Source organism: Phlebotomus papatasi, chromosome 1 (genome assembly GCF_024763615.1).
Source record: "Phlebotomus papatasi isolate M1 chromosome 1, Ppap_2.1, whole genome shotgun sequence".
NCBI lineage: Eukaryota > Metazoa > Arthropoda > Insecta > Diptera > Psychodidae > Phlebotomus > Phlebotomus papatasi.
In genome coordinates this window covers 57965190-57991042 of record NC_077222.1, presented here as the reverse complement: position 1 = coordinate 57991042, position 25853 = coordinate 57965190, and the positions used below count along the sequence as shown (strand labels likewise).

Genomic DNA, 25853 nt, shown 5'->3' with positions numbered 1-25853 from the left:
TTTTTAATATTATATTTTACAAAATGTTATTTTGAATTATATCAATTTCTTTAAATTTAAAAGTTCGTCAATTTTGAGCCTAAAAATAATTTACTATATAGCAAATTACTGGAAACTTGCAAAAAATATCCTAGATTCCTTCAACCTTCTACTATGCAATTACGTACAAACCGTACAAACGTAAGTCAAAAACGAAATTTTGGTAGTCAGGAAAAATTGTTTTCTTTATGGTACATCGGTGCCCCAATCGTCCTTAAAGAGTTAATGGCATTTGCTTTCTTCTAATTAATCAATAAGACAATTTTAATTTTTTTTAATCGTATTAAAATATCAAAGCTTAGCAATATTTTTTGCAGTGTAATAAGATCTTAACGGTGAATATTTTAAATCTCGATTTCTATTGCTGTTGGATGGTGTTGAAAATAACATTTAAAAGGTTTCACTCAGGTGTTGTGTGTTGTCAAAAAGTTGTAAACACGCGCTGCAGGACACAATTTTGGGGGAGCGCATCCTAAAAGAATGTTGGAAGTATACAATGCACTGGTTAAATCGAGAATAATCTATGGAGCACCAGTAATACAATATGCAGTACCAGAAGAAAAGTTAGGCAACCAACTGCAGATAATCGCGAACCAGGCACTAAGAACAATCCTTGGTTTTGTCAAGTCGACGCCAGTAAACACGATACTAGCAGAGAGCGCAGAATTACCTATAGCAATGGAACTTGAAAATACTACAGCTAGATATATAGCTAAAAAGAAAATGATGGACCTTCGAATCCCCGAGACAAGAACAACATTAGAAATTATGAGATCGCATGAATACATACAAGACATCGCAAGGGACAGAAAGAGTGAAAGAATGCCAGACAACCTAACAATCAAAGAAGAGTTAGTTAATAAAGTGAGCAATAAAAAGGATACTAGCATAGAAGAATTGAGAGCTTACGCATATGAAACTATAAACCAATATAAGGATCAAGAGCGAATATTCACGGATGGATCCATCATTGACGAAGACACAGGAATTGGAATATTTTTCGAAAAAACGGAAGAAGTGTTAAAGTGCAAAATAAAACAAAAAATATCGATCAAAGAAACAGAACTCATCGCAATATTTATTGCAATCAAACTCAGTGTTGCAAAAAAGGCGGAAGAGATAGTCATATTAACAGACTCCAAGAGCGCATGTTTATCACTTTTAAAAGAGAGTAAAAAAATATACGAAAACAAAATTAAAGAAATTGTGAGCGCTAATAAAAATACAAAAGTTACCATACAATGGATCCCTGGGCATATAAATATTAAAGGAAACGAGAGAGCTGACAAAGCAGCTAAGGAAGCAACGAAGGATGGGATATGCATCGAATGTAGCTTAAGTAGAAAAGAGGTGGACAGAACAAGAAAAGAATTTATGTGGAAAAAATGGACAAATTTGTGGAAAAAAAATTGTGAAACTAAAGGAAAATTCAACCATGACATCAGACAGGGAATATTAGAAAAAAAACTATGGTTCAAAAATATTAATTTAAGAAGTGATCAAATAAAAATAATCCAAAGGATTAGAAGTGGACATTGCTGTGACAAAAAGTTCCTAAAACTAATAAAAAAAGAGGACACAGAATTATGCGATAAGTGCGAAACCGTGGAAGATATAAATCACATAGTGATCCAATGCAGAAAATTTAATAAGATAAGAGAAAACTATAAGTGCATTAATAATGAAAAAGTGAGCATAAAAAATATTCTTAAAATAGCAAATGAAAAAACATATAAAGAGATCTACAAATATATCAAAGAAATAAAAGTGAGCATATAATAATTCAAAAACTGTGATCGTATAACAACAATAAGTGATATAATAATAATAAGTGATATAAAAAAAAGAGTGATAATAAACAAGAGACAAATAAATTAAAAATACAAATAAAATAGTGAAATTAGTGAAGTACATGGGATAACGGAAAACCTAAATTTGAACTAAGTGAACAAAAGTGGCTATATGGACCCGAGTGAGTCCGACAGCCTTACATAAAACAGAAGAAGAAGAAGAAGGACACAATTTTTTCGCAAATAAAAATGATAAAACAACCGATTTTAATAGAACTTCAGTATTTCGTGAATGCTGTGGCAGGGATACATCGAGGCATAGGACCAGAAATCTCTGATCAGCTAGTAAAATGTAGTCTCACCATATTTCAAGATCTTCCAGCTGCTCGTGATGCAGTTCTTGAGTATTTTGCCCTTGTCTTCGACAAATCCATTGCGAATTACATCGCCTTTATTGAGAAGGATAACTCAGGAAGTCCTCCCGTTGAACCGGCTGTAATGGACATCCAGGAAGCACTGGAAAAGCTTGTGACCAGTGGAACACCGGCTTGGGCACCTCTTCTGTCAACATGGAGTCTCAAATTGCTGGGACAACTGTCTGAGAAACACGGTCATTCTACAAATCGTGGACGCGATGGGATGAGTGAGTTTTCCTAAAAACAAATTCAGTGTAAAATACTCATTCAAAATTTCACTTTCAGACATCACTGCCAACTGCAACTTTTGGATGAATTCCAGTGCAATGAAGTGCTTATTGGGATTGTCGGCAAGTTGCTTTGCTAAGCTCAATAATGATGAGTCAGAGTCTTGTATTGGTATTCTCCTGGCCACCTATGTTTCCCACAAGCCTCACTTCGATTGGGTGGTAGCACGTCTTGGGGGATGTTTCCCCCTCAAAGTCATCTCAAAGTAAGTACTGAAAAAAATTGCCTAAAATTCTTCAGATAATTCTTAACGGACATCGAATTCATGTTAAACGGTTCTAAGTGCTCCAAATTATTTTTAGAAACATCCACAACATAAATTCTAATAAATAAGTTGATATATCTCTTTAAGGACGTGACGCTTTTTTACTCACCAAAAATAAATAATAAAAATAAAACCGATAATCAAAATCGAAAAGTCTTACATCTAATCTTGGAAAAGCCAACAGTCTGATTCGGTATATTTTTTGCTCTCTGGACAACAGGGCAATAATAGCAAAAAATGTAATAATTTTTCTGACAATATCAATTAAATAATTTCACTCTAGGGGAGACTCGGGCAAAAAGTCACAAAACGGATATTTTATTTGTTTTACAAGTTACCCGAACACCTCTAAAATTTCTAATTAGCACAGTTTTATAGGAAATTTATCGCTCTACAACTCTGTGAAAATCCTTTTCTTCTATTTTGTAAGGAAATATATTTATCGAGCCGTTTTGTAAACGGTAATTTTGTGATCATTCTCAAAAATGCTGGGGCAAATAGTATCAGGTATGAGATACTATCACATTTTGTTTCGCATTATTACGGGATTCCATAAATTTAAGTAAAATATCTAGATTACATATTTTCATAGGAAATTTTTTCTTCTACACTTTTGTAAAACACCGTTTTCTCTATTTGAGCGAGAAAAGCGCATTTAAAGTTATTTTACAAAAAAAAACACACAAAAGACTGCAAATCGTTTGACCAATGCAAACAACAAGCGGCGACACATAGCATTGACGTTTCTTTTCACCGTGGGACATAAGAAATTGTTTCGGTTTTTGCTACTTTTTGCTCCATAGCTTTTGTTACTTTGTACCCCAAGTGGTCATTTTTAATAAAACGATTTCTGGAGAAAAGAACCTTCGTAAAATTCTAAAATAGATATTCGGATTCGTTGAAAAATATTATATGTGAGTATTGTAATTTCTATTCCCAAAATATTTTGCATATGAAAAGGGCTGGCAATGCGTCCCAGACTTTGCAAAGTTCCCCAACTTGTGACTTGGATGCTATACCTGAAAAGTATACTTTAGCTTCATTTATCGTTTACCGGTTCTCGACCGATTTATTTAAACAGATTAACCGAAGTATCCCTCAAAATATTGCATGATTGCATAAGTTCGTAGGACTTCCAAAAGGAAATTTCAATAGATATTTTCTTTTAGAAATATTATGTGTATAGTAAGGCCATGTAACTCCGACGATTGCAAAACTCGGATGCCGCGACCGATTTAACTCGGATACATCCACTTAAAATATAATTTATATTTTTATTTCTGTAATTAATTACTGAAGTATCATAATATAACTATTCTACTTTAAGAAAAACCAAAAATTATATTTTTATCGGTTTAATAAGTGGGTAAAAGAAATATTTTTTTAAGCTCGGGTCAGCTGGGTTGTGTACTAAAAATTTAATTTCTGAGAAAATTTTGCTGTTGACAGCTCGTCGCTGGAAAAAGTTTAGTGTTTTTCCTATATAATAAAACATTATTTGCAATCAAAATTATCAATAAAAGTTAGTGTAGTTATTGATCTACAAGGTGAGTAAGAGTTTATTGATAATATATTAATAATTCATACAGAAATAAGTGATTTTTGTGAATGTTTACATTTCGATGCATGTCGGATGCGGTGAAAGTCAATGTTTTGGTTCAGAATTTGCATTGTTCAAGACTCTTTTTCTGTTTCAGATGCCAAAGGGAACAAAAGAAAAGACCTATAAGGACAAGCCCTACTCTAAGGAAGGTCTTAGGAATGCCTTGCAGTGTGTACGAGATGGTTCTACCATAGCATATGCATCCAAAACATTTAATGTCCCAAGAACAACACTGCACAACAAATTGACTGGCAGATACCCGGAAGAGTGCCCCAATGGCAGGCCAAACGACGGACGCTTACAAAAGAACAAGAAGAAGAGCTTGTCAAATGGATCCTGGGATGTGCGGATGGCTGGCATCCCATCGGGAAGGAACAAGTTCTGGACAGCGTTAAACTCATCTGTGAGGTCTACAAAATTCCAAACTATTTTACAGCTGGAAGACCCGGAGACGTTTAGTTCAGGAATTTTCTTAAGCGTCATCCAGAGCTCAGCATGCGCAAGCCAAAATCCTTCTCATTGGAAAGAGCTACTGTTACTGCTGAAGACCTCACGGAATGGTTTCAGAATTGTCTTGGATATTTCACAGAACACAACCTTCTGAGAATTTCACCAGACCGTGTTTTTAATTGCGACGAAAGTGCCTTCTTTTTGACACCGGAAGATGGAAATGTCCTGTCCAGGAGAGGTTCACGTGTAGTTCCATCTCTTAAAAATTCAGGACCGAAGCAATGTATCACAGTACTCTTCATGGTGTCAGCTACTGGCGAACTTGCTCCTCCAATGGCTGTTCATAAAACTGACATTACTCCAAAAATTGCCATTCACAACGCAGAAGGATGGAAAATGGGAACGTCACCACAGAGTGGCTGGATGGATGGGCCACTTTTCTATGCTGGTCTTTATTTCCCGAAAATTGTTTTCCAACATTCAGACGAGTCCATTATCAATAACCAGCACGATCAGGCCACCGACAATAATCCTTCAAATGATCCAGTCATCCCTGGGAACCAACTCTCTGCAACTTCTGAGACTCTCGATCCTCCTGAAACTCAACCGATCTTCGACACACTAAAACAATGCTATTTCTGGCCAGGAGAAATTCCAAAACGTCGTCAGAAGAAGAGGGTCAAAGCCAGCAATGTGAAACACCAGTATATTGTATCTTCCGAGGAAATTATCGCGGAACAGGAGGAAAAATTGAGGCAGGATTTACAAAAAAAGAAAGAAATTGCTGAACGGAAGTTGACCAGAGAGAGGAACAAAAAAATAAGGGCAGAAGAAAAGGAGATAAAACTAAAGGAGAAACACATGGTAAAGGAAAAGGCTCAAATGCCAATTGAAGCTGAAAAGAAAAAACGTGGAAGGAAGTCAGCCAAGAAAACCGAGGAAAAATCAAAGAATTGAGTGCAATCTTAAAATAAATAAAAATATATATAATTAAATAATAAATTAATGAAATGAATTGATGGAATAAAACTCTAAAAAAATGTTTTTGAAATAATATCTTCTCATTTTTATGCATTAAACTTTTCCTTAAAATGAGCATCCGAGTTTGATCGAATTCAACGGAGTTACATAAAAGCGTCGCAGTAACATTCTTGCGCATATATTAATATTATCGTAATTTTATTAATTTTCATCAATATTATTGCTAAAATTCTATTTCTATTATGATTCTAAATTAAACAAAGAATAATTCTATTGATTTGGAATGGCGAAAAAAATATTTCATCAGTCCAAAAACAAGCATTAAAGTCGCACTCTATGAAAAGTATCCGGATTACCTCTCTTTACTATATATTCAAAGATATAGTCTCCATTGATCTTAACACTCTTGTCTTCCAAAGATGTATAAGCTTATCAATTCCATTTTTTAAGGAAGAGCCTGTTTTTTCTTGAAGAAAGTTCGGAACAATAAAATTCATAACAGTAATAAAATTGATTCTCAGACAAAAATTGCTTATTGGTGCATAGCCGGTTCAGTATCGGTTTACAACCGATTTGAACTAATTTATAAATCACCCAAAGCATTGCGCAAAATACACCTCCAAATTAATATAATTGAATTTCGAATAAAAAGTAGTTATCGTTGATGAACTGGGCCATTACCGGTTCAGAATTGGTTCAGTTTTATCGGAAATTCCAAGATCTTTCTCACGAGCCCAAACATGATACCATTCGGTTGAGAAATACGTTTTTTTACCATTTGACCTTGAAAACCCGTTATTTGGAATGATTCAATAGTATTTTCGTCTAAGGACGAAATGTCCACCTGGGTAATCTCTAACAACATTCAAAAATGAAAGATATCGCACGACGCGCTTTTGAGCAATCCTAAAAAATATGGTTGGGGTAACATGAGAATGAGAGGCATGTTAACGATTGGGCAGTGAATAGGTAGGGTAAATGTCCTAATTCAAAACCATTTCCACACGCTTTAACTTTGACAGAAGATTTAACACGCATTAGTTCATTTTTTTTCTGAAGAGCATTACATAAATTTGCTTCTTGACTCTTCTAGAATGTTACTGTTTAGTGAAAATTCTTTAGATATAATTTGAAAACTTCTTAAATACAAGAAAAATACGCGGGCGTAAAATGTTTTTTTTATTGGAAACCTATTGATCCAAATGGAGGCAAGGGAATGTTTCTAATTGGAGACAAACAGTGTAAATGAAACCGCGACAAAAGGCTTCCAAAACCTTGTTGAGTTGCTCTTGAGTACAGGATTTCTTCTTATTCCTGGTCTTTTCTCCTGTCCCATCTAAAACAATAAGAAAATCTCTCCAAAAAAATCATATTTCCGGGGTTTCCTATTGAAGCATTTGCAGACACTTCAGAAAAACCCTTTTTGTTCACGAAATAGGTAATTATTTCATTTGAAAACTTCACGTACTGTTAAAAATAAAGATTACCATTTAATTTAACAAAAATTATCCAGAAATATGACATAAATGTTAAACAAAACGAATAAATAACAGTCACCTTCTTGTGTTTTTCATTGGAAAACATGGCATATCGATGAAAAATTCGATGGTGAAAAGGTACACTTTTAATTTTTCTGAGAAATTAACAAATTAAAATTTGTGAATATGAATGGATTTTCGCTTTATTTGGAGCAAAATTAACTAAATAATGAAACTTTGGTATAGAAAATATATAAATATAATAATTTAGTACTGTATTTATCAAGAAAACAATGACGTTTCCATTTGGAGTAGCGAAAAATTTCCATTTGGAGCAGGTTTTAAATTAGCTTAGTTTACCCTATTTGGGGTATTTGTATTCGACTGAACTCTGCATGTCGAAAAATATTTCCTATACCAACCTCTCTTTTAGGCGATTCATTGTTACTACATTGGCATTACTTTGCCAGTTATTCGCTGCACGAATTCGAGAATAATAATAACAGATGAAAAATCTGCAGCTGCCTAGTCTATCCATCCAAAACGAAAACATATCCAAAAAATGAACGAAACCGCCGAGGCCAATTTTGAGATAAGGTAAAGTGCCCAATGTCGGCCACTTAAGGATGGGTTTTGTGAAAAACTTACGTAATAATAATAATAATAATGCTGGCACAACATTCCATGAAGGAACTAGGCCTTCCCACAAGGAGATTTCTAGACATGCATTATTATTTTTTCTTGTACGGGATGAGGTTGTCATTCCCATGCCCGTGGAATCAAGTGCCGTGAAAAGCTCACTGGATGCAATCCGAACACCTTTAACGCCAGAAAAATTCCTGGTGACCTAAAGGGGATTCGAACCCGGGATCATACTCCAACCAACCTATTAATTTATGTTAAAATATTTAGCGAATCAAATATTAAATTAAGGCATTAACCCATTCAGTCAATGTACCAGAAATACTTGAGATAGAATGTTCATATTTTGGGATTAGTTTCCTACAGATTAGTAGATGAATTTTTTGAAAAGAAAAAAATTTTATCTCATATGGGGGTGCGGGGAGCCTCTGTCAAACACACGTCTTAACGGTCACTGAATTTAAATTCTGTGCATTAATTCATTACAAACTCTATTGTTTTAGATAGAGTGACTATCCAAGAACACCAAATGGGAACTAGAATTCAAATCAGGAAAGAGGAAAGAGGCCAATTTTAACAAATTCGACGAGATGTCGTATTTTCCGTCCGCCATTTTAAGCAAAAGATTTGCATGACCTTCCGCGAAGCAAGAAAACAATAACAAAATGTATTTTCATCTATGGCGGACTATTTTTCTAAAGTAATTGAATAACTAACTTTACTAAAAATCCATTCCCGACAGCAATTCGGATAAAAGTGCCCAGAAATGAATCATCAAAAATCACTCAATTTGCGTATGATGTATAATACCATGGTAAGGAATGGGTTAAATAAACTGGTTTTGTCTTTCCAGAATCCTTCAATGTGGGCTCAAAGCCTTCTCGGGAAATTTCAACAACACCTTGGATTCAGAAGTGGGCATTTTGAGGTATCTCTCGATGGCACATGAGAGGGATTTAAATATTGCTCTCAGAGAGATGTTTCAGGCAGTTCTGTACCCTCCAACTCAGGGTTCCTTGCCACCAAATCTTCACACAATTCCCTATCTTATTCACCTGTCGAGGATGTCAGACATTCTACTGCAGCCAATAACCAATGTTTTCCTGGACATTTTCCGGGAATCCTTGATTCCTAATCTGGTTTATCAGAGTATGCATTTTCCACCTAATTTCAATGTCCGAGAGATTTTTATACTGCTGACAGAACTTGTAACTCAAGTTGGCCATAATGGCACGATTATTCTCTTGACACTAGCCCGCATGGCTGAAACCTATACGTGGTGCCATGAGCTCCTTGAGCACATCCTTCAGAAGCTGGAGATGACAATTCTCGATGATAGAAAATGTCCCCTCTTGATAAATCTGATGACTGAACCATCACAGAAAATTCTCTGGAGCTCCTGTAAGAGTCACAATCTCATTGAACAGCAAACTGTAGTGAGATTGATTCTACTTCTGTCTTCTCGAACACCTTACATTTATCACTATACTATTGCTGAACTTCTAACCACATCCAGCGAAGACAATCCCAATGGACTAGGAGCTCTGGCAAGGATTTTAGGTGGATCTCTGGGTACTCAGGAATACCCATCGGTTGATGGTGGCTTGGAGATTTCCTTGGAAGCCATATCTATTGCAAACAAACGCCGGACTCTGGATGATTTCAATCAGAATGTAATTATTCTCAAGAACCTCCATCATCTGGTTACTTTTGAGAAGAGCGGAGAGAGTGTTCACTTGAAAAACAGCCCCATGAGCAATGCTATCCAGAGGAATGCCCCAAAACTTCTCTCAATACTCTTCAACCTTCTCAATCACATCATTCCTGACATAGAAGAGGGAATTCCCTTTAAATTGGCCTCTGAGGCTGAGGATCCTGAAGAGAAGAAGCCTAGGAGTGACAAGGAATTCCTGAACAAGGTGAAATCAAAGGCTTTGGGAGCGATTAAAGAACAAATCCATCTGATAGTTACCCTTTTAGATGAATTGGGTATCGGAGGGAAGGATTCATTGCTGGGAATGGTGGAGATCCTGAAAATGGCTCAAATGACAGTGAAATACTTCTTCTGGAATATCACTGAGCAAGATTCTGCGGTACGCCTTAAAGCCATGAATCGCTGTTTTAATCTTTTGACCAGGCAGTGCTCTTGCCGGAAAGCTGCTCGAACAGCAGCTCTCAGAGATTTATTGGATGGAGCTCTCTTCAGCTATCGGAATCTCTTCGGTGCTTATACCTATCCCCAACCAAATGAAACTGCCAGAGATGAATGTCTGATGATACTGAATCAGAAGCAGACATTTAGTGCGATCACCAGCAGGATTTCCCTTCATGCCGGAATCATTGGCAATGGCTTAAAAGCTGAAGTGAAATCTCCGGATCAACCTCAGTCGCAAATCCAGAAACTTCTTCTGGATGCCATTATGGCTTGTTGTCAGGATCCTGAACACACCAATGTCATCGATGGCTTCTCCACAGTATCTCTCCTGCTCGTGGAGATGATCTCCCCGGATATCATGTACAATGGCTTTCCGTGGCCAGATGAGGAATTCACCAAAGTTACGATGGAGCGTGACTTGCAAATTAGGCGAATTTTCAATAATTCACCAATTCTATGGTCTATCCTGGGACTTGTTGGCACGTACAGACCAGCTCTCTGCTACGCTTCTGTGCTCCTGAGAGCTCTATGTGCCACAGTGCTGAATCAATGGCGTGCGAAATCAGTGGAGAAGCCATTCCAGTCAGTCAACAATCCAGAATTGATTTTTGTCACTCTCAAGCTACTTGAGGTGATGGCTCTTGGACAACTTCTGCCGCCACCACTCAGTTATTTGCACGTTGTAATTGAGTACTTCGAACCGTTTGAGGTGAGTGAATTGTAAACTTTTCAATCAAGTGGATGACGGAGTGGAGAAGATTAATCTGTATAATTAGGTATAGATCCCCCAAAAGACCAAAGAATAATTCTTTGAGGACAAGCGGGTCATCGGTGACTCAAAAAAGTTTTTATAACGGGGAAAAATTTTTAAGTGGTCAGAAAAAGAATTTTCTCTAGTTCACTGGTGATCCACTCGTCCTTAACTCTTTCGTCTCTTTTGGAACTGTAGTACCCAAAGCAGCATATGCATCTTCTATCAAAAACAATGTTTTTTAATTATTCAGAACTGATAAAAATCCGATTCTTGTGGATGATTAAAAAACTATAAGGATGTCCAAATGTAAGATATTTTTTGTAGGACTGCAATTAATTCCTGAGCTTAGATATTTTTGATTAAAAAATGATGATATTGACTACAAAAAATATCTTACATTTGGACATCCTTAAAGTTTGTAATCATCCAAAAGACTTGAATTTTTCTCAGTTTTGAATAATTAAAAAACATTGTTTTTCACAGAACATTCATATGCTGCTTTGGGTACTCAGAGTCCCAAAAGAGACGAAAGAGTTAATGGGTTAACGTGTAAATGTTTTTCTTCAAATTAAAGAAATTTTTAAAAATTCTTTGGAATCGATACCAAAAATATTCCTAACGTGACAAAGTATAGAGAGAGGTGGAAGGCTAAACTTGGTGTCTTAAATCCACGCCCCTTTTTAGCAGTTCAATTTTTTTTTTCAAAATATAAAATCAAATTTAAAGTTGAAGTCGATGATGGCATATCCATGCCCCCAACGCCCCCATTCCGCTTTGGAACACCACCAAAATTCTGTTTTCTCAATAACTCAGCCCCTATGCGGTATGGATCAATCTCAAATTTAAATATGTTATAGCTCAGCCCAACCGCTTTCGATTAAAAAAAATAAGTCCTTCCGAGTTATAGAAGGGGACAAAAATGTAATTTTTGAATGGCCATACGGTTTTAATTGTCATAATTTAAAAATCTTTACTGATTTGGAAAGCTCTCGTTAAATGCTGCAGCTTTTCTGATACCCCAACTCAATCCGATGTAATTGAAGGTCCTATTAATTAACTGGTCCATTTTCGAAAATTCGATGTCGAATATTTCGAGAACTAGACGATGATTTTTCTTTAAAATTTAGTATGTTGCAGCTGAGGTCGATACCTTTCCAACGGTGGGCCACACTCACACTCCTCCCTCGATGTTCCCTGATCTGAGCTACAGTGCTGTCTCTCTATATGCACACTCTCTATATGCACAGCTTTTGTGTCGGTTGGATTCAAAATCAATTTGTTTACATTTTGACAAAGTAATAAAGAAAATTATTTTCTTCGTAACTAATTTTTCTTGTTTTTAATTTTCTTAATTTTATTTTTTCTGTTTCATATTATATTTAAAATAACACGGGAAATTCTAGAACAATAAAAAAATAATAATTTATTAAAAGAAAGAAAAAAACCGTTGGGAATTTCAAAAAAAGTTGTGCATATTCAGAGAGAGAACTGTCAAAAAAGTACCCAAACTGTGCATATAGCGAGACAGCACTGTATAATGACCAGCGCACAATAACTTTTGTTTGTAAACATGTTTTCAAAATTCCCTGTAAGAGAGAAGGAGATGACTAGATCTTTGTTTCATTCACTCTCATTGAAATGTCAAATACATGTTTACAAAACAAAAGTTATTGTGCGTTGGGCATAATACTATGCAACACGATTTTTGGCACATGGATCTCACATGGTACGTTTGGTAGAGTCGAGTCCCCTGATCAAGAATCTGTTCTTGGTTTTTCTCCTATACGTCACAATTTTCTTTAATTAATTTTTTTTGTTTTTGCTGTTTTGTCTCATATTATCAATTATTCATCCGGTTCTAGTGTACAGAACTTAACAAATGGGCATCCGTTGGAAAAGTAAGTAGTTGTGCTTCAACTTGAAAATTATGTTATATTTTTTCAAAAAATCCTTGGGGGCGGAAAAACAAAATCAAACTAAAATTTCTCAAAAATGACCTAAGAAAGCAACTTTTGAAAAATCATATAAGCTAAACTAAACTAAATATTAATGTACTCTCTTCAGAACAGAATAGACTCCACGTATAGTATCGGAGGAGGATGTCTTCTATGGCAAAAAAGTAGTCCTAAGTGGAGTCTGTTGTGTGCTGAAGAGAGTACATTAATATTTAGTTTAGTTTAGTTTATATGATTTTTCAGAAGTTGCTTTCTTAGGTCATTTTTGAGAAATTTTAGTTTGATTTTGTTTTTCCGCCCCCAAGGATTTTTTGAAAAAATATCACATAATTTTCAAATTGAAGCACAACTACTTACCTTTCCAACGGATGCCCATTTATTAAGTTCTGTACACTAGAACCGGAGGAATAATTGATAATATGTGACAAAACAGCAAAAACAAAAAAAATTATTTAAGGAAATTGTGACGTATAGGAGAAAAACCAAGAACAGATTCTTAATCAGGGGACTCGACTCTACCAAACGTACCATGTGTTATACATGTGCCAAAAAAAGTTGTCAATTTGTTGCATAGTGTAATTAAAAATGTCTTGACCGGACCATATTTTCAACGTCTATGAAAAGAGATTTCGGTAAAATTTTAGTACAGTCGGACCTCGATAGAGTCAACTAATTATTTCCAGGCCTGTTGACTCCATTGGATTCGGTGACTCTATCGGAATCCGAAAAAATCAATTAAAATGTGAAATTTTGATATAAAGGGGTATTATCTCATGTTTGTAATAATTGATAAATTTAACACGATAGTAGAATATTTTATTTAATTAACCCATAAATTCTACACCTTCTGGTCCAAAAATGTCGTATGTTTGTGCAAAAATTGGAGATTAACTCTTTCGTCTCTTTTGGGACTCTAGTACCCAAAGAAGCATATGAATATTCTATGAAAAACAATGTTTTTTTAATTATTCAGAACTGATATAAATCCGATTTTTGTGGATGATTACAAACTATAAGGATGTCCAAATGTGAGATATTTTTTATAGGATCTCAATTAATTCCTGAGCTTAGATATTTTTGATTAAAAATTGTGAAATTGACTTGCAGCACATGCTGCGGTCCGGAAAGAGTTAAGGAATGATTTTACAGAATGTTTTTATTATTAGTAAGTACAATCTTAAGTGAAAATTACTATCCATGTGATAATATTGAGGTCCATCCACGTTGTTAAGATAAGGGAATGGTGTCTTAAAGATTTCTTTTTTCACTTTTTTTAGAAGAGCTGCGGTAGATGCGGTAGATATTTAATCGTTGAAAATTCTGATGCAATTAACGTAGTTAATTAGAATTTATTTTAAACTTTTGTTGTATGAAAGAAGAGATTGATAGTTGGTCTTTTCGTTATGACATAACTATGGCTCTAAACTTAACAAAAAGAGCAATAAAACCAATTTTTCTCATTTTTTTGTTCTGAAAAATGAGCGCTAAATAGTTAGAGATATCTACTTGGAGTGTTCAGAAGGCCAGAATCGTTTTTTTTTGTGATAACAGGAAAACACGTCATATGGGATCATAGCGCTTAATCAAACAATCTTAAGACCAGTGAGAAAAGACAAGAGAATTTTCAATCGGACAAAAGGCTTAAAATCACGAAAAGAAAATTATTTTGTCGAAAATTGATTACACGGTTAATATACGAATTTTATCATAATATTGCTTTTCTTGTGTTAAAAACGTTACATTGATACACCAAAACACTGATTTGAATTTCGAAAAAGTCATACAATATTATTAGTTTAATAACAATGGATAAGTTGACTCTATCGGAGCCAATTTGGGTCCAAGTTGACTCTATCGGAGTCCGTAGAGTAAAAAAATAGCTGTTGACTCTATTGGAGATTGACTCTATCGGGGGTTGACTCTATCGAGGTCCCACTGTGTATTGTATGGAGGCATTGCGAATTAACAATTTATTTAAATGAGGAATGGACCGGCTTATGAACAAAAAACTGGGGTAAGTCCCAGACTGTCCGAGAGGAGCTAAAGGAGACTATAGTCTCGAAAGAGCGGGAATTTTGCCAAAGGAGAGCCTTTGTTGCTTATGGCGGGATCTATTGCTTCTACAATATTGTATCTGAGATCGAGATCTTTCTAACGATGGATTCCCCACTACACCCCATTGTATCCCGACCCGACCCTTACTATACCGTAATTGACCGGACTCTATCTCTAAAACGTCTTACGCGATTTTACTGAACTCTATTAAAAATATTTAGAATAGAAAATGACCAGTGAGAAGGCCAAATATGCTTATGGTGTACCTGAGATTCTTTACAGGCTACTTTGGAGTGCGTTCAACTCGGGGTTTTTCTAACTCGAAATGCGTGACAATTCGATTGTGAATTGAATTTTGGGGGTAAAGAAAATCGTCGAGCTGATGTTATTCCTTTCTGCCTTCGACGGATTTTGTAGAGGTCAATGACCCCAATGACTTTATTTTATTCCATGTTGTAACACAGTCAATAGCTTTGCACTTACACCTGAAAAATAATTTATTTTTTTACGAAGTAAGTTGAAAAAAAAACAAAGATAAATGAATTAGCTCAAAAACAATACAACAAATGTTGATTTGCTATTCTTATTTTTATTAGCAATGGAGTTGTAATTAGAAGTTGTCTAATAAGAACCTAATTAGACAATACTACTTCGTCTTTAGCATTATCTAAGTTGCTGATTTCAAATCAAGCTAAAATAATAGTGATAAAATGTGAGAAAATCTTTTTCTGAAAATAATTTCTGAAACTGCCCTAAATTTCAATTCATCGAGACTAGCCTATTTAACCTTAGAATATATTTTCTGAAAGATGTAAATTTATCATATTTCCCAAGTAAGTCCAATTATCGCCTTTTTCTTAGTGTTTGCTCAAAAAATTTGGCAGAACATTGAGCTGAAAAAAGGTGAAATTGTGGAAAAAACCACCAGTGTAATGCACATTCATTATACTCGACCTCAAGTCGTAGCCAAGTGTTATTGTTGTTTTTTTTCCTCATTCTATTATTGTCGAGTGGTACTTGATATTATTCTTAATATCTGTTATTGTCTTTTTATGCTGTAGGTTGTATTGCTGCTGAAAGATTGCGTTTGGAATTACATGAAAGATCACGTTCCATCGCCATGCCTCTTCAAATTTGATAGCACTGGATTTCATTGGCGAAATCCAGAAACGGCTAAACCACCAGCTCAATTTATTGATCCTCTACGATTTATCATGCTGAAACGCCTCCCACTGTTGGGCAGTTTGTATCACCAGATGTTTGTCCTTCCCGAACTGGTCAACAATGGCAGTGAGACAAATCGCGAGGCAGATTCTTCCAATTTAATTTAATTCATCTTTTTCATTTAATTGTATTTGTATAATTTTTTTATCCATTATAATTCACTAAAATCATCTCACGAGAATATTTTACAATGACGAAAATAATACGGATATAAACAAAAGGAGCAAAAGGTCACAAAATTGCTAAGGATTAATTCTCACGATGGACGACAGCTGGTCAATTTTCGTACGGAAATACAAGAAACGGGCTTACGTTGTCGTTTCTTTGTGTTGCTACTGCCACCGCTAACACTTCCGTGCTTTGACTTTGCTGCACTTCTATGGGCTGCAGCTTGTTTTGCAAGTTGCTCTGGGAGAATGTATTTAGTCAGGTTTTATTATAGGCAATATAATTGAGGAAAAAAAAATGGTGATTCTCTGATTTAACTTACGGTTTAAATCGTGCTCGGTGAAGTAGACATCTTCATTGTCACGATCGGTGGCATAATGATAAGCTTCTAGATAAGGCAGTACTGTGGAACGTCGTAATTCATCCCCTTTGAGTGGTGGGAATGGGATTGGGGGCCCAGTCTTCTCCGGTGCTCCGATGAACCATCTGAAAATTAATTTTTTGCAACGTCTTTATTATAATTATCATTTTAAGACACAAAACAGATCAAGCCACTCCTTTTTTAAGTTAATAAAAAAATGAGATCTCGTGGAGCAGTGGGTAAGAGCACTAGCCAGTTCTTTAGCAGTCAATATCCCTGACTCAACTCACACAGTTATGAATTCGAGTACTGCCCGATGCAAGGAACTGAATGTATGGTAGGCTTTGGGAAGTATTCGAAGTCGTGACTTATGGAGTCTACTCAAGCATAGGGAATATGCTTCAATATGGACATAAGTTTCTCTAGTGTGTAGAGCCCATTAGATTAGATGCTATACCTTAAAAGTACTTTCGCATCATTTGTCGTTTAGCGGTTTTATTGTCAACCGATTTATCCCTTTAAGGACGATTGGGTCACCGGTGACCCAAAAGTGAATTTTTCCCACGGAATTCTAAAGTTATGTTTAGCTCACTGTCTTTGGGATTGTTTCAGACAATGTTTTGGCTATTAAAAAGCAGAATAAGTGATTTTCCTAAACACCAATTTTTTAACCATCTTATCCTTAAAGGGTTATAGAATAGACTGAATCAGTCAATCGGTTTAGTACTGGCTCATAACCGATTTGAAATTTTGGAATTGATTAGAAATCATTTGAATGTTTTTAATCATTTTTAACATGATTATCAATTTTTTCATGTTTATTCAGAAATCATTACAATGATTACAATATAAAATTTTTTAACAGTATAACAATTTGATCTTACTCAAGATCTACTCATTTATTGAGTTAAAAGTTCAGCAAATTGTATTGCCGCGTCCGAACGCAGCTTTCCTCCAAAAATCCCACCGTAATTCCCTAGACACACTTATGACTTAAGCCGAGCGAGAGCCGTCTTAATTATATTCAAAATAATGATTTGACTAAATTCCCATCAGTTGCCCACTATCTAAATCGTTTCTCAGCCTAAGCGGCTTAAGCCGAGAGACAGATTAGTCAGGAACTAATGGAAATGTAATCTGATGATTATTCTGATTATAATTACTGTAACCCTTTAAGGACGATTGGGTCACCGGTGACCCAAAAATGAAATTTTTACTACGGCCTTCTAAAGGTATGTTTTGCTCTAAAAAGTAAGAAAAAGTGATTTTTTCTGACCCTCAATTTTTAACCCTCTCGTCCTTAAAGGGTTAAGGGGTCCCGGTTAAAATCCCGAAAGCCAAAATCCCGAAAGGGCCAAAATTCCGAAAGCCAAAATCCCGAAAGCCAAAATCCCGAATTCTTAAAAGTGTCATAGCTGCTCCCACGATTGTGCCCGCGCTTGCTGGAGGCAAAGGAAAATCTTCTGTGTATTGGGAAATTATTCTAAACATTTTCCTCCATATAATTTCATCCCTTTCAGGATTTCGAACATTCGGGCTTTTCGCATTCGGGATTTTGGCTTTCGGGATTTTGGCTGCCACAGACTTTAAGCCGTCTCTCGGCTTAAGTCATAAGTGTATCCAGATCACATCCGAACATTTTGTCCATATACGGAAATACCGTTGAATTATTCCTACCCAGCGAGTACAGGTAGCTAAAATAGACAGCGTTTTCAGCAAAAATATATTGAAAACGGTGCCTTTTTTAGCTTAGTTCCCGGCGAGTTGCCTTCCAAATTACACGATATGTAAAATTTGAGGTGTTCCTTGTGTACAAGACTCTGGTCCTTGTAAAGAGGGATATATAAACAGTATTTCTGCCTAATGCGTTCCTGTTCTGAGAAATGTTAGCTGAGTTTCTGATCAATTTGTGAGTTGACTTCAAATAGCTCCATATAAAAAAAAACACTTCGCTCTGGGGTATGTTTTTAGCTAACTGTGCTCGCTGGGTAATAATGGTTTTTAAGATCGAAAGTTAAAAAAAAAGCTCTATATACCGTATTTCTCCATCAAATGGAGTAAGTTTGGAATCATTGGAAATGTCTCGGAATTTCTGAGTAGATTAAAACGTTTTGATCAATTATGAACTGGTAAAATACCTTGGAATCATTAACATGCCCTTTATTTTCCTACCATCCCTCACATTCCCGTCCAAAACCATGTTTTTTGGGATTGCTCGAACATAAGGTAAATTAAGCTAATTCAAAACCTGCTCCAAATGGAAACTCTTCGCTACTCCAAATGGAAACGTCATTGTTTTCACGATAAATACAGTACTAAATTATTATATTTATATATTTTCTATACCACAGTTTCATTATTTAGTAAATTTTGCTCCAAATAACGTGAAAATCCATTCATATTCACAAATTTTAATTTGCTAATTTCTCAGAAAAATTAAAAGTGTACCTTTTCACCATCGAATTTTTCATCGATCGACCATGTTTTTCAATGAAAAACATAATGAGGTGACTGTTGTTTATTCGTTTTGTTTAACATTTAATATCACATTTCTGGCTAATTTTAGTTAAATTAAATGCTAATATATATTGTTAACGGTACGTGAAGTTTTCAAATGAAATAATTACTTATTTCGTGAACAGTAAGGGTTTTTCTGAAGTGTCTGCAAATGCTTCAATAGGAAACCCTGGAAATATGATTTTTTTTGGAGAGATTTTCTTATTGTTTTAGATGGGAAAGGAGAAAAGACCAGGAATAAGAAGAAATCCTGCACTCAGGAGCAATTCAACAAAGTTATGGAAGCCTTTCGTCGCGGTTTCACTTATACACTGTTTGTCTCTAATTAGAAACTTTCCCTTGTTTCCATTTGGATTAATATGTTTCCAATAGAAGCATTTTACGCTCGCGTATTTTTCTTTTATTTAAGATGTTTTCAAATTATATCTAAAGAATTTTCACTAAACAGTAAGATTCTAGAAGAGTAAAGGAGCAAATTTATGTAATTCTCTTCAGAAAAAATATGAACTTAATGTGTTGAATCTTCTGTCAAAGTTAAAGCGTCTGGAAATGGTTTTGAATTAGAATATTTACCCTCACGGTAAAAAATTTCGGCACATATTTGTTCCAAAAATTAGCTCGTCCACGGACACCATAATTTTTGGCATAATCTTGTTCATTTTACGAGACTCAAAAAGATACCCAATATTAGTAATGAATTTGTTCCAAAATGTAGCTCGTCCACGGAGACCGAAAATGTTTGGAACAAATTTGTACCTTCTAGGAGAAACAAAAAGATACCCAATATTAGTAACAAATTTGTTCCAATAAATAGCTCGTCTAGTATAAAATCGTATCCCACCGTATCTAGTATCACCGTATCCCCCCTCCTCTCACACTCAGTCACCCGTCACCGAAGCGAAGAGGACACCAAATCTGTAGCAATTTTCGTTTCACTTTTTTAATTCGAGATTCCCTTCCCCTCTTGCTGCCAGTACTCGCATATGATTTCGTCATGCACGCGTCTGTATAATACACTCTTAAGTTGATTTTTATTTGATGTTCCTTATGAACTTTCGCCACCGAAATCCATCTTGACTGAAGTATAGGCCTTGGCCTTAACTGTTAGACGAAATCACTTACACGGATTTGTTCCCGACAATGAGAACAAAAAGATTCCCCATATGAGTAACAATTTCGTTCCAAAAATTACCTCCTCCACGGACACCGAAAATTTTTGGAACAAATATGTTACAGATGTAGGAATAATATTGTTATAAAAAATATGTACCAATTTGCTCCTGATAGTGGGAACAAAACAGCCGAGTGCAACAAATTCTATTCCAATTTTCAGGAACAAATTTGTATAAAACGAAATCAACTTAAATTTGTAGACATTCCACTGTATCAAAACGGTTCCAAAAGAAAACCCTAACAAAATTGTAACTGCATTTCATAACAAAACTATAAAGAAAACTTTTTGGAACAAAAAAAATATCTTTTCTAGGTGCAAATCGATTCCAAAAAAATTTGTTCCAAGGAAAACTTGTTTCAATATTTTGGTCAGTGTCCAAAAGTTTTTACCGTGACAGCGATCGAATAGCATCTGAATATTGTACTCAATTATTTCGTCCTAATTCTTTCTTAATCATCAAATCTGTTTAATATAAAATTCTTTTATCGGTAGTAACAGCCAGAAACTATTTAATGGCATTTTCTACTTAGGGTAAGTGTGCCTAATTCCGGCCAGCTTGCAATTTCGGCCACCTCTTTTGTTCCTCGAATTTCCATGAACTTCTAGATTTTACGTACTCTAGAGATTATACAATGCAAAAAATAACAAAAAAAGTAGCTAAGACAAACGAGATGACGTGAAAAAGATATTGGAAGAATTCCCGAAGGGCAAGGAACTATGAGAATGAAGGTGGCCGAAATAGGGTACGAAAGCTATGTCTATATTTTTATTCATTTTAAAATGTATTAAGAATGATTTTAGAGTAAATAAAGACGGCAAACTTTTTACAAGGTTCCATGCAACACTCTTTCAGAAGAAAAAATAAAAAAAAGTCAATTTGTATTTAAAATATTACATTTCAAACTTGAGACTTTGACGCTTGCATGCAACTATGTCGAAATTTGGCACACTTACCCTAAAACCCAAAATTTCTATTGACTTTCAATTTATCAACTCAGCTTTTTACCATGGAGCAGCATATGCATGATACACGATTATTTAAATTTATGAATTTATCAATAAAATTAGTAAATGAAGGCAATTTTTTGATCTCGTTAACTGATGGCTTGACGAATATATTCAGGAAGTTGCTAAGCATATTATTTTTTTTTCTAAATTACGGTTTAAATTTAAATTTTAAGTTGTCTTTTTTTTCTTAGATAAATTTTTAAGTTTTTAAAATTAATTGATACTTACGGATGGTTACGAATTTGTGGCAATGTGAATCGATGGTCGGGATCAGCCTGGAGCATCCCCAGGATCAGTGTTGTGAGGTGCCTATCGAGTTTATACAGTGACTCTGGCGGCTCCCACTGAGACTTGCCGATGTTCTCCAGCAACCTATAGATATTGTCTCCCTCAAATGGATACTGGCCAGTGGTGATATTATAGAGAGTCACACCACTGCTCCAGATGTCTACTTTGAAGCCGGCAAAGGACTCCTGCCCATTGGCAATTTCTGGTGGCTGAAATGCCGGTGATCCCTGACCCGTTGTACACGTGTCATCCAGAGCAAAGGGCTCCAGAGCCTCTGCCACACCAAAGTCCGAGATCTTGAGAGTGTGATCTAGTGTTAGCAGAAGATTCCCTGGCTTGATGTCCTTGTGAATGACTCCACAGCCATGCAGGTATTCCAGCCCATTTAGGAGTTGCACAAAGTACCTGTGCGCCTGAAACAGCGGCAAGCGTTTTTCCGGCGCCGAATCCAGCATTTCCTGCAGTCCCCCCACGCAGTACTCCATGATGAGGTACATTTTCTGCTTCTCCTCATTGTACAGTACATCCAGGAGTTCGATCACATTCTTGTGTTTGAGATTGCGCAACAACTGAATCTCTCGCCTCACATTTTGTTCCCCATTGGGGATTCGTCTCAGTTTTCGCTTTGTCAGGATCTGCAAAAATGAAACAAAGGCCCCAAATCCAGGATCGAAATAACTCTCAGGAAGGACACAATTAAACAAAATCGTACCTTTACAGCTCGGCGGCTGAGTGTCTCGGAATCCAGCACTTCCTTCACCTTCCCGTATGATCCCTCACCTAAGACATCTCCCATCACATATTTTCCCACCATCTTACAGGTCTTCTTCCTGGCCTGGTAAATAATCTCAGCACTGTCCACCCGATTGAAGAACATGTTGGCGGCATCAATGTTGAGGGACAGGTCCAATTTATCGATATCATCGTCATCCAGCCAGGTGACTGGTATAACTTCCTGCGATTTCTCGCCACAATCCACCATTGTTTTGCACAAAGCCCGCGGAGCAGGAAAAGTCGAATTTTCTTCCTTTTCTCCACTGTGGGCCTGGCGGAAGGAGGCCCTAAAACGTTCACCACCACTGTATTGTGCACCTTCAGAGACACCAAGTTACCGGATTTGGCCAGGAAATGAGATTTCCCAGCTTTAAACGCACTTGTCACTGAATTTTACACTTTGTTCTTCTTCTTCTTCTGTTTCGAGTTTCTCTAGGTTCCTTCGCATGAAGTTTGCAATACATGCTTTTCGTTAACGCCTAGAAATAGGCAAAATCGGCAAAATGCTAAACTTAAGTTTTGGCGGGAAAACTAAATAACATAATCTCTTATTTGTTCTTAAATAAAAATGTTTATTTAAATTTTATTAAAAGTAAAAATTATTATGTTTAATGTTACATTTATATGTCCATACGTATATCTACTACATTCTTGAAACATTTTAAAATTTATTCTCCTCATTCAGTTATGTGTCGTAACCTTTTTGACAACATTTTAGGAAAAAAAAACTTTATGCACAAAGTGCCAAATATATACATAATAACTACTGAGTATATGCGACAAAGGATTAAAAAATACATTAATATTCCTGTATAATATTGGAACGCCTTAGGATCGAACCCGAACATCTTTCTGAGGTGGCGGAGGATCGACAAGCGTGGGCTGCTAATTTGGATGTCATGGGCCCGCGACCCCAATAGAGATAAGCGGTTGAAAATGAATGAATTAATATTCCTTTAATTTGTAAAGGAAAATAAAGATAACAAGAATTTCCGTATTAGATGTTTTCCATTTTATCATGCAATTCAATAAATTAATCATCCAACGTCCAAGAAATTCTTACGCTTATTTTTCCATTAAAATCCGTGAACGTATTTGGTAGAAATATTTTAGCATATTAACCCAAAGCACAAGTTGCAAGGTTTAAATAAAATTATTATTTTAGTAAATTACGTGCAACTTTAAAAATGCTCTATATAAAATTTTCGTAATATCATGCCCCGATTATAAAGATAGTAGAGGTAACGATAAAGTGGCTCATGTTGAGAATACTTAACCTTTTCAATACAAAAAGCTTCACAAGAGCCATAAGAAAACTTTTTAGCTGTTTTCTTATATGCACATATACGCACTTAAAGGGGTATTCTGAATTACCATGGTCAAAAGATGTCTATATTTTTATTGCATAATTTAAATAAGCTTAAATAAATAGATATCCTGTCTAACTGTGTTATCACACTTGCACATTAAAATTTTAGTATGATTCACATTAACTGTCGCTGGTGAGAGTCCAAATGTGTAATTTATGTGTTTGAATAATTTTATATTCAAAATTTGATCTATTTGTTTATAAAAAGGTAGACTTGGCCCGCAAAATTTGATATAATTTGATTTATAGCATTAATGCGAAAAATTAATGCGATTTTCTCTTTAATTTTTTTAATGTGAAAAATATTTATGATTTAGGTAAATTTAGACTTATTTTTGCAGGCCAAGTCCACTTCTCTATCAATAAATAGAAAAACCCTAAATATTAAGTGACTCAAAGACACAAATAACATATTTGGAGGCTCACAAGCGACAATTAATGTGAATCACATTAAAATTTTAATGTGCAAGTGTGATAACGCCGTAAGAATATAGGGAGTAGGGGAATTTAACGAAGAGGCAGTCTCAATTTTTGCATATTTTTCTTATCCTATTAAAAGAATGGTTTATGTTTCTTTATGTTTCTGAAGCAGTCAATGGCTAGGCTAGGCTATTCACAAAAATTATTAATTTCGCAACGCTTCTTGTTTGAGTTCTACAGTTGATTTTGTAAAAGTGAATTAAAATATATCTTTTTAGGATTTCTTATTTTCATCAATTTCTGAACTATTGTAGTTATCTATCGAATTAATATAATTCTAATAATTTACTAGTAGTTTTATGAGTAAGAGATATTTACCATTGGGAAAATTCTTAGATGGTTCTGACAATTTTACTATAAGTTCTGAAGATACGATAGGGGCAGTTTCATACAGGCTTATGGAAAACTTTTCTGTAGCCAATAATTAACTATTTTAATTAAAAACAACTTCAAATGTTCAATGTAAATGTTTTACAAACCACTTTATCTAGTTTGTAATTTCAAAAATATTTTTTCCCTAAATTGCATTATTTAATACAAAATTAAAAAAAAAAGAAACAAAAGCAGTCTTTTATTATTTTATAAATGTTTTTAAATTGTAAATTTCATTATAATGCCCAACGCACAATAACTATTGTTTAGTAAACATGTTTTTGATGTTTCAAGGAGAGTGAGTGAGATCTAGGTCTAGTCATCTCGCTCACTCTCATAGAAATTATGAAAACATGTTTACAAAACAAAAGTTATTGTGCGCTGGACATAATAATAATTTTTAGAATATTTCCTGATAAATATTGTGTATTTTTAGTAGTATTATAAGGATTCATGATTATAAAACATTATTAAAAAGACTGTTATACGGTCTTCAGACCTAAGGCTTAGCCATATAGCACAACTCCTCTAATTTCTTATCAATCACGATTTTGGGAAAGAATTAACTTTGAATTGGATTATTAAATTGCATACATATTAGACTCTGAAAAACAAATATCAAACTGCTCGCTGTTTAGGATTTTGAGACCTTCGGGAACTGAGCTGAAGCTCTAGTCTAAAGATTGCTTTATATACTAAAGAAGAGAAGTTCTAAAGCGTTATAGCGATCTTCTAATGTTCACAAATAGAACTGCCTAAGACCTTGTATTTACAGATTACATGATCAAAATTGAAAACATAATAATGAACAATCTTAAGTTTTCATATTTATAAAAAAAAATATTAATAAAATCCTGTAATGAAATGAATGAAATTCCTTTTTCTAATATATTTTTGTGTTTTTAAAGCCTTAGAAGTTATAATATACTAATTTAAATCCATTCTAATTAAGTTTTAAATAAATGCAAATTTTTAGTTCTTACTGATCCATTTTGGAGTAAAATGGTGCGCTTTGGGAGACTTTCACACATCCTGCCAAACAAGTAAAATCACTGTACCCACAACAGATCAAGAAAATTGTATTGTATTGTATTGTATTACCAAAGAGAGTAATTATTATTACCAAAAGACTAATTGTTTATATTTTTATTAACTCTAATTCTAACTGCAATTAAACTAAATTTTACTCCGGCTTACCATTTTTTTTAAATGACCTCAAAATCATATTTGCAATTTAGGGGTGAAAC

The 25853-nt window shown here is 35.0% G+C and overlaps 2 protein-coding genes across 2 annotated transcripts; one reads left to right on the top strand and one right to left on the bottom strand.

Annotated features, from left to right (window-relative positions):
• Window positions 1–2048: 2048 nt before the first annotated feature.
• On the top strand, window positions 2049–16265 carry LOC129808931 (integrator complex subunit 5). Its single transcript, XM_055858841.1, has 4 exons — window positions 2049–2472; window positions 2531–2738; window positions 8806–10816; window positions 15933–16265. The coding sequence occupies exons 1-4, from the start codon at window positions 2079–2081 to the stop codon at window positions 16200–16202; spliced, it is 2883 nt and encodes a 960-aa protein (XP_055714816.1). The 5' UTR covers window positions 2049–2078; the 3' UTR covers window positions 16203–16265.
• On the bottom strand, window positions 16209–22820 carry LOC129808942 (serine/threonine-protein kinase STK11). Its single transcript, XM_055858852.1, has 4 exons — window positions 22324–22820; window positions 21552–22246; window positions 16586–16749; window positions 16209–16503 (listed from the first exon to the last, which is right to left on the bottom strand). The coding sequence occupies exons 1-4, from the start codon at window positions 22591–22593 to the stop codon at window positions 16352–16354; spliced, it is 1281 nt and encodes a 426-aa protein (XP_055714827.1). The 5' UTR covers window positions 22594–22820; the 3' UTR covers window positions 16209–16351.
• Between the last annotated feature and the right edge of the window lie 3033 nt (window positions 22821–25853).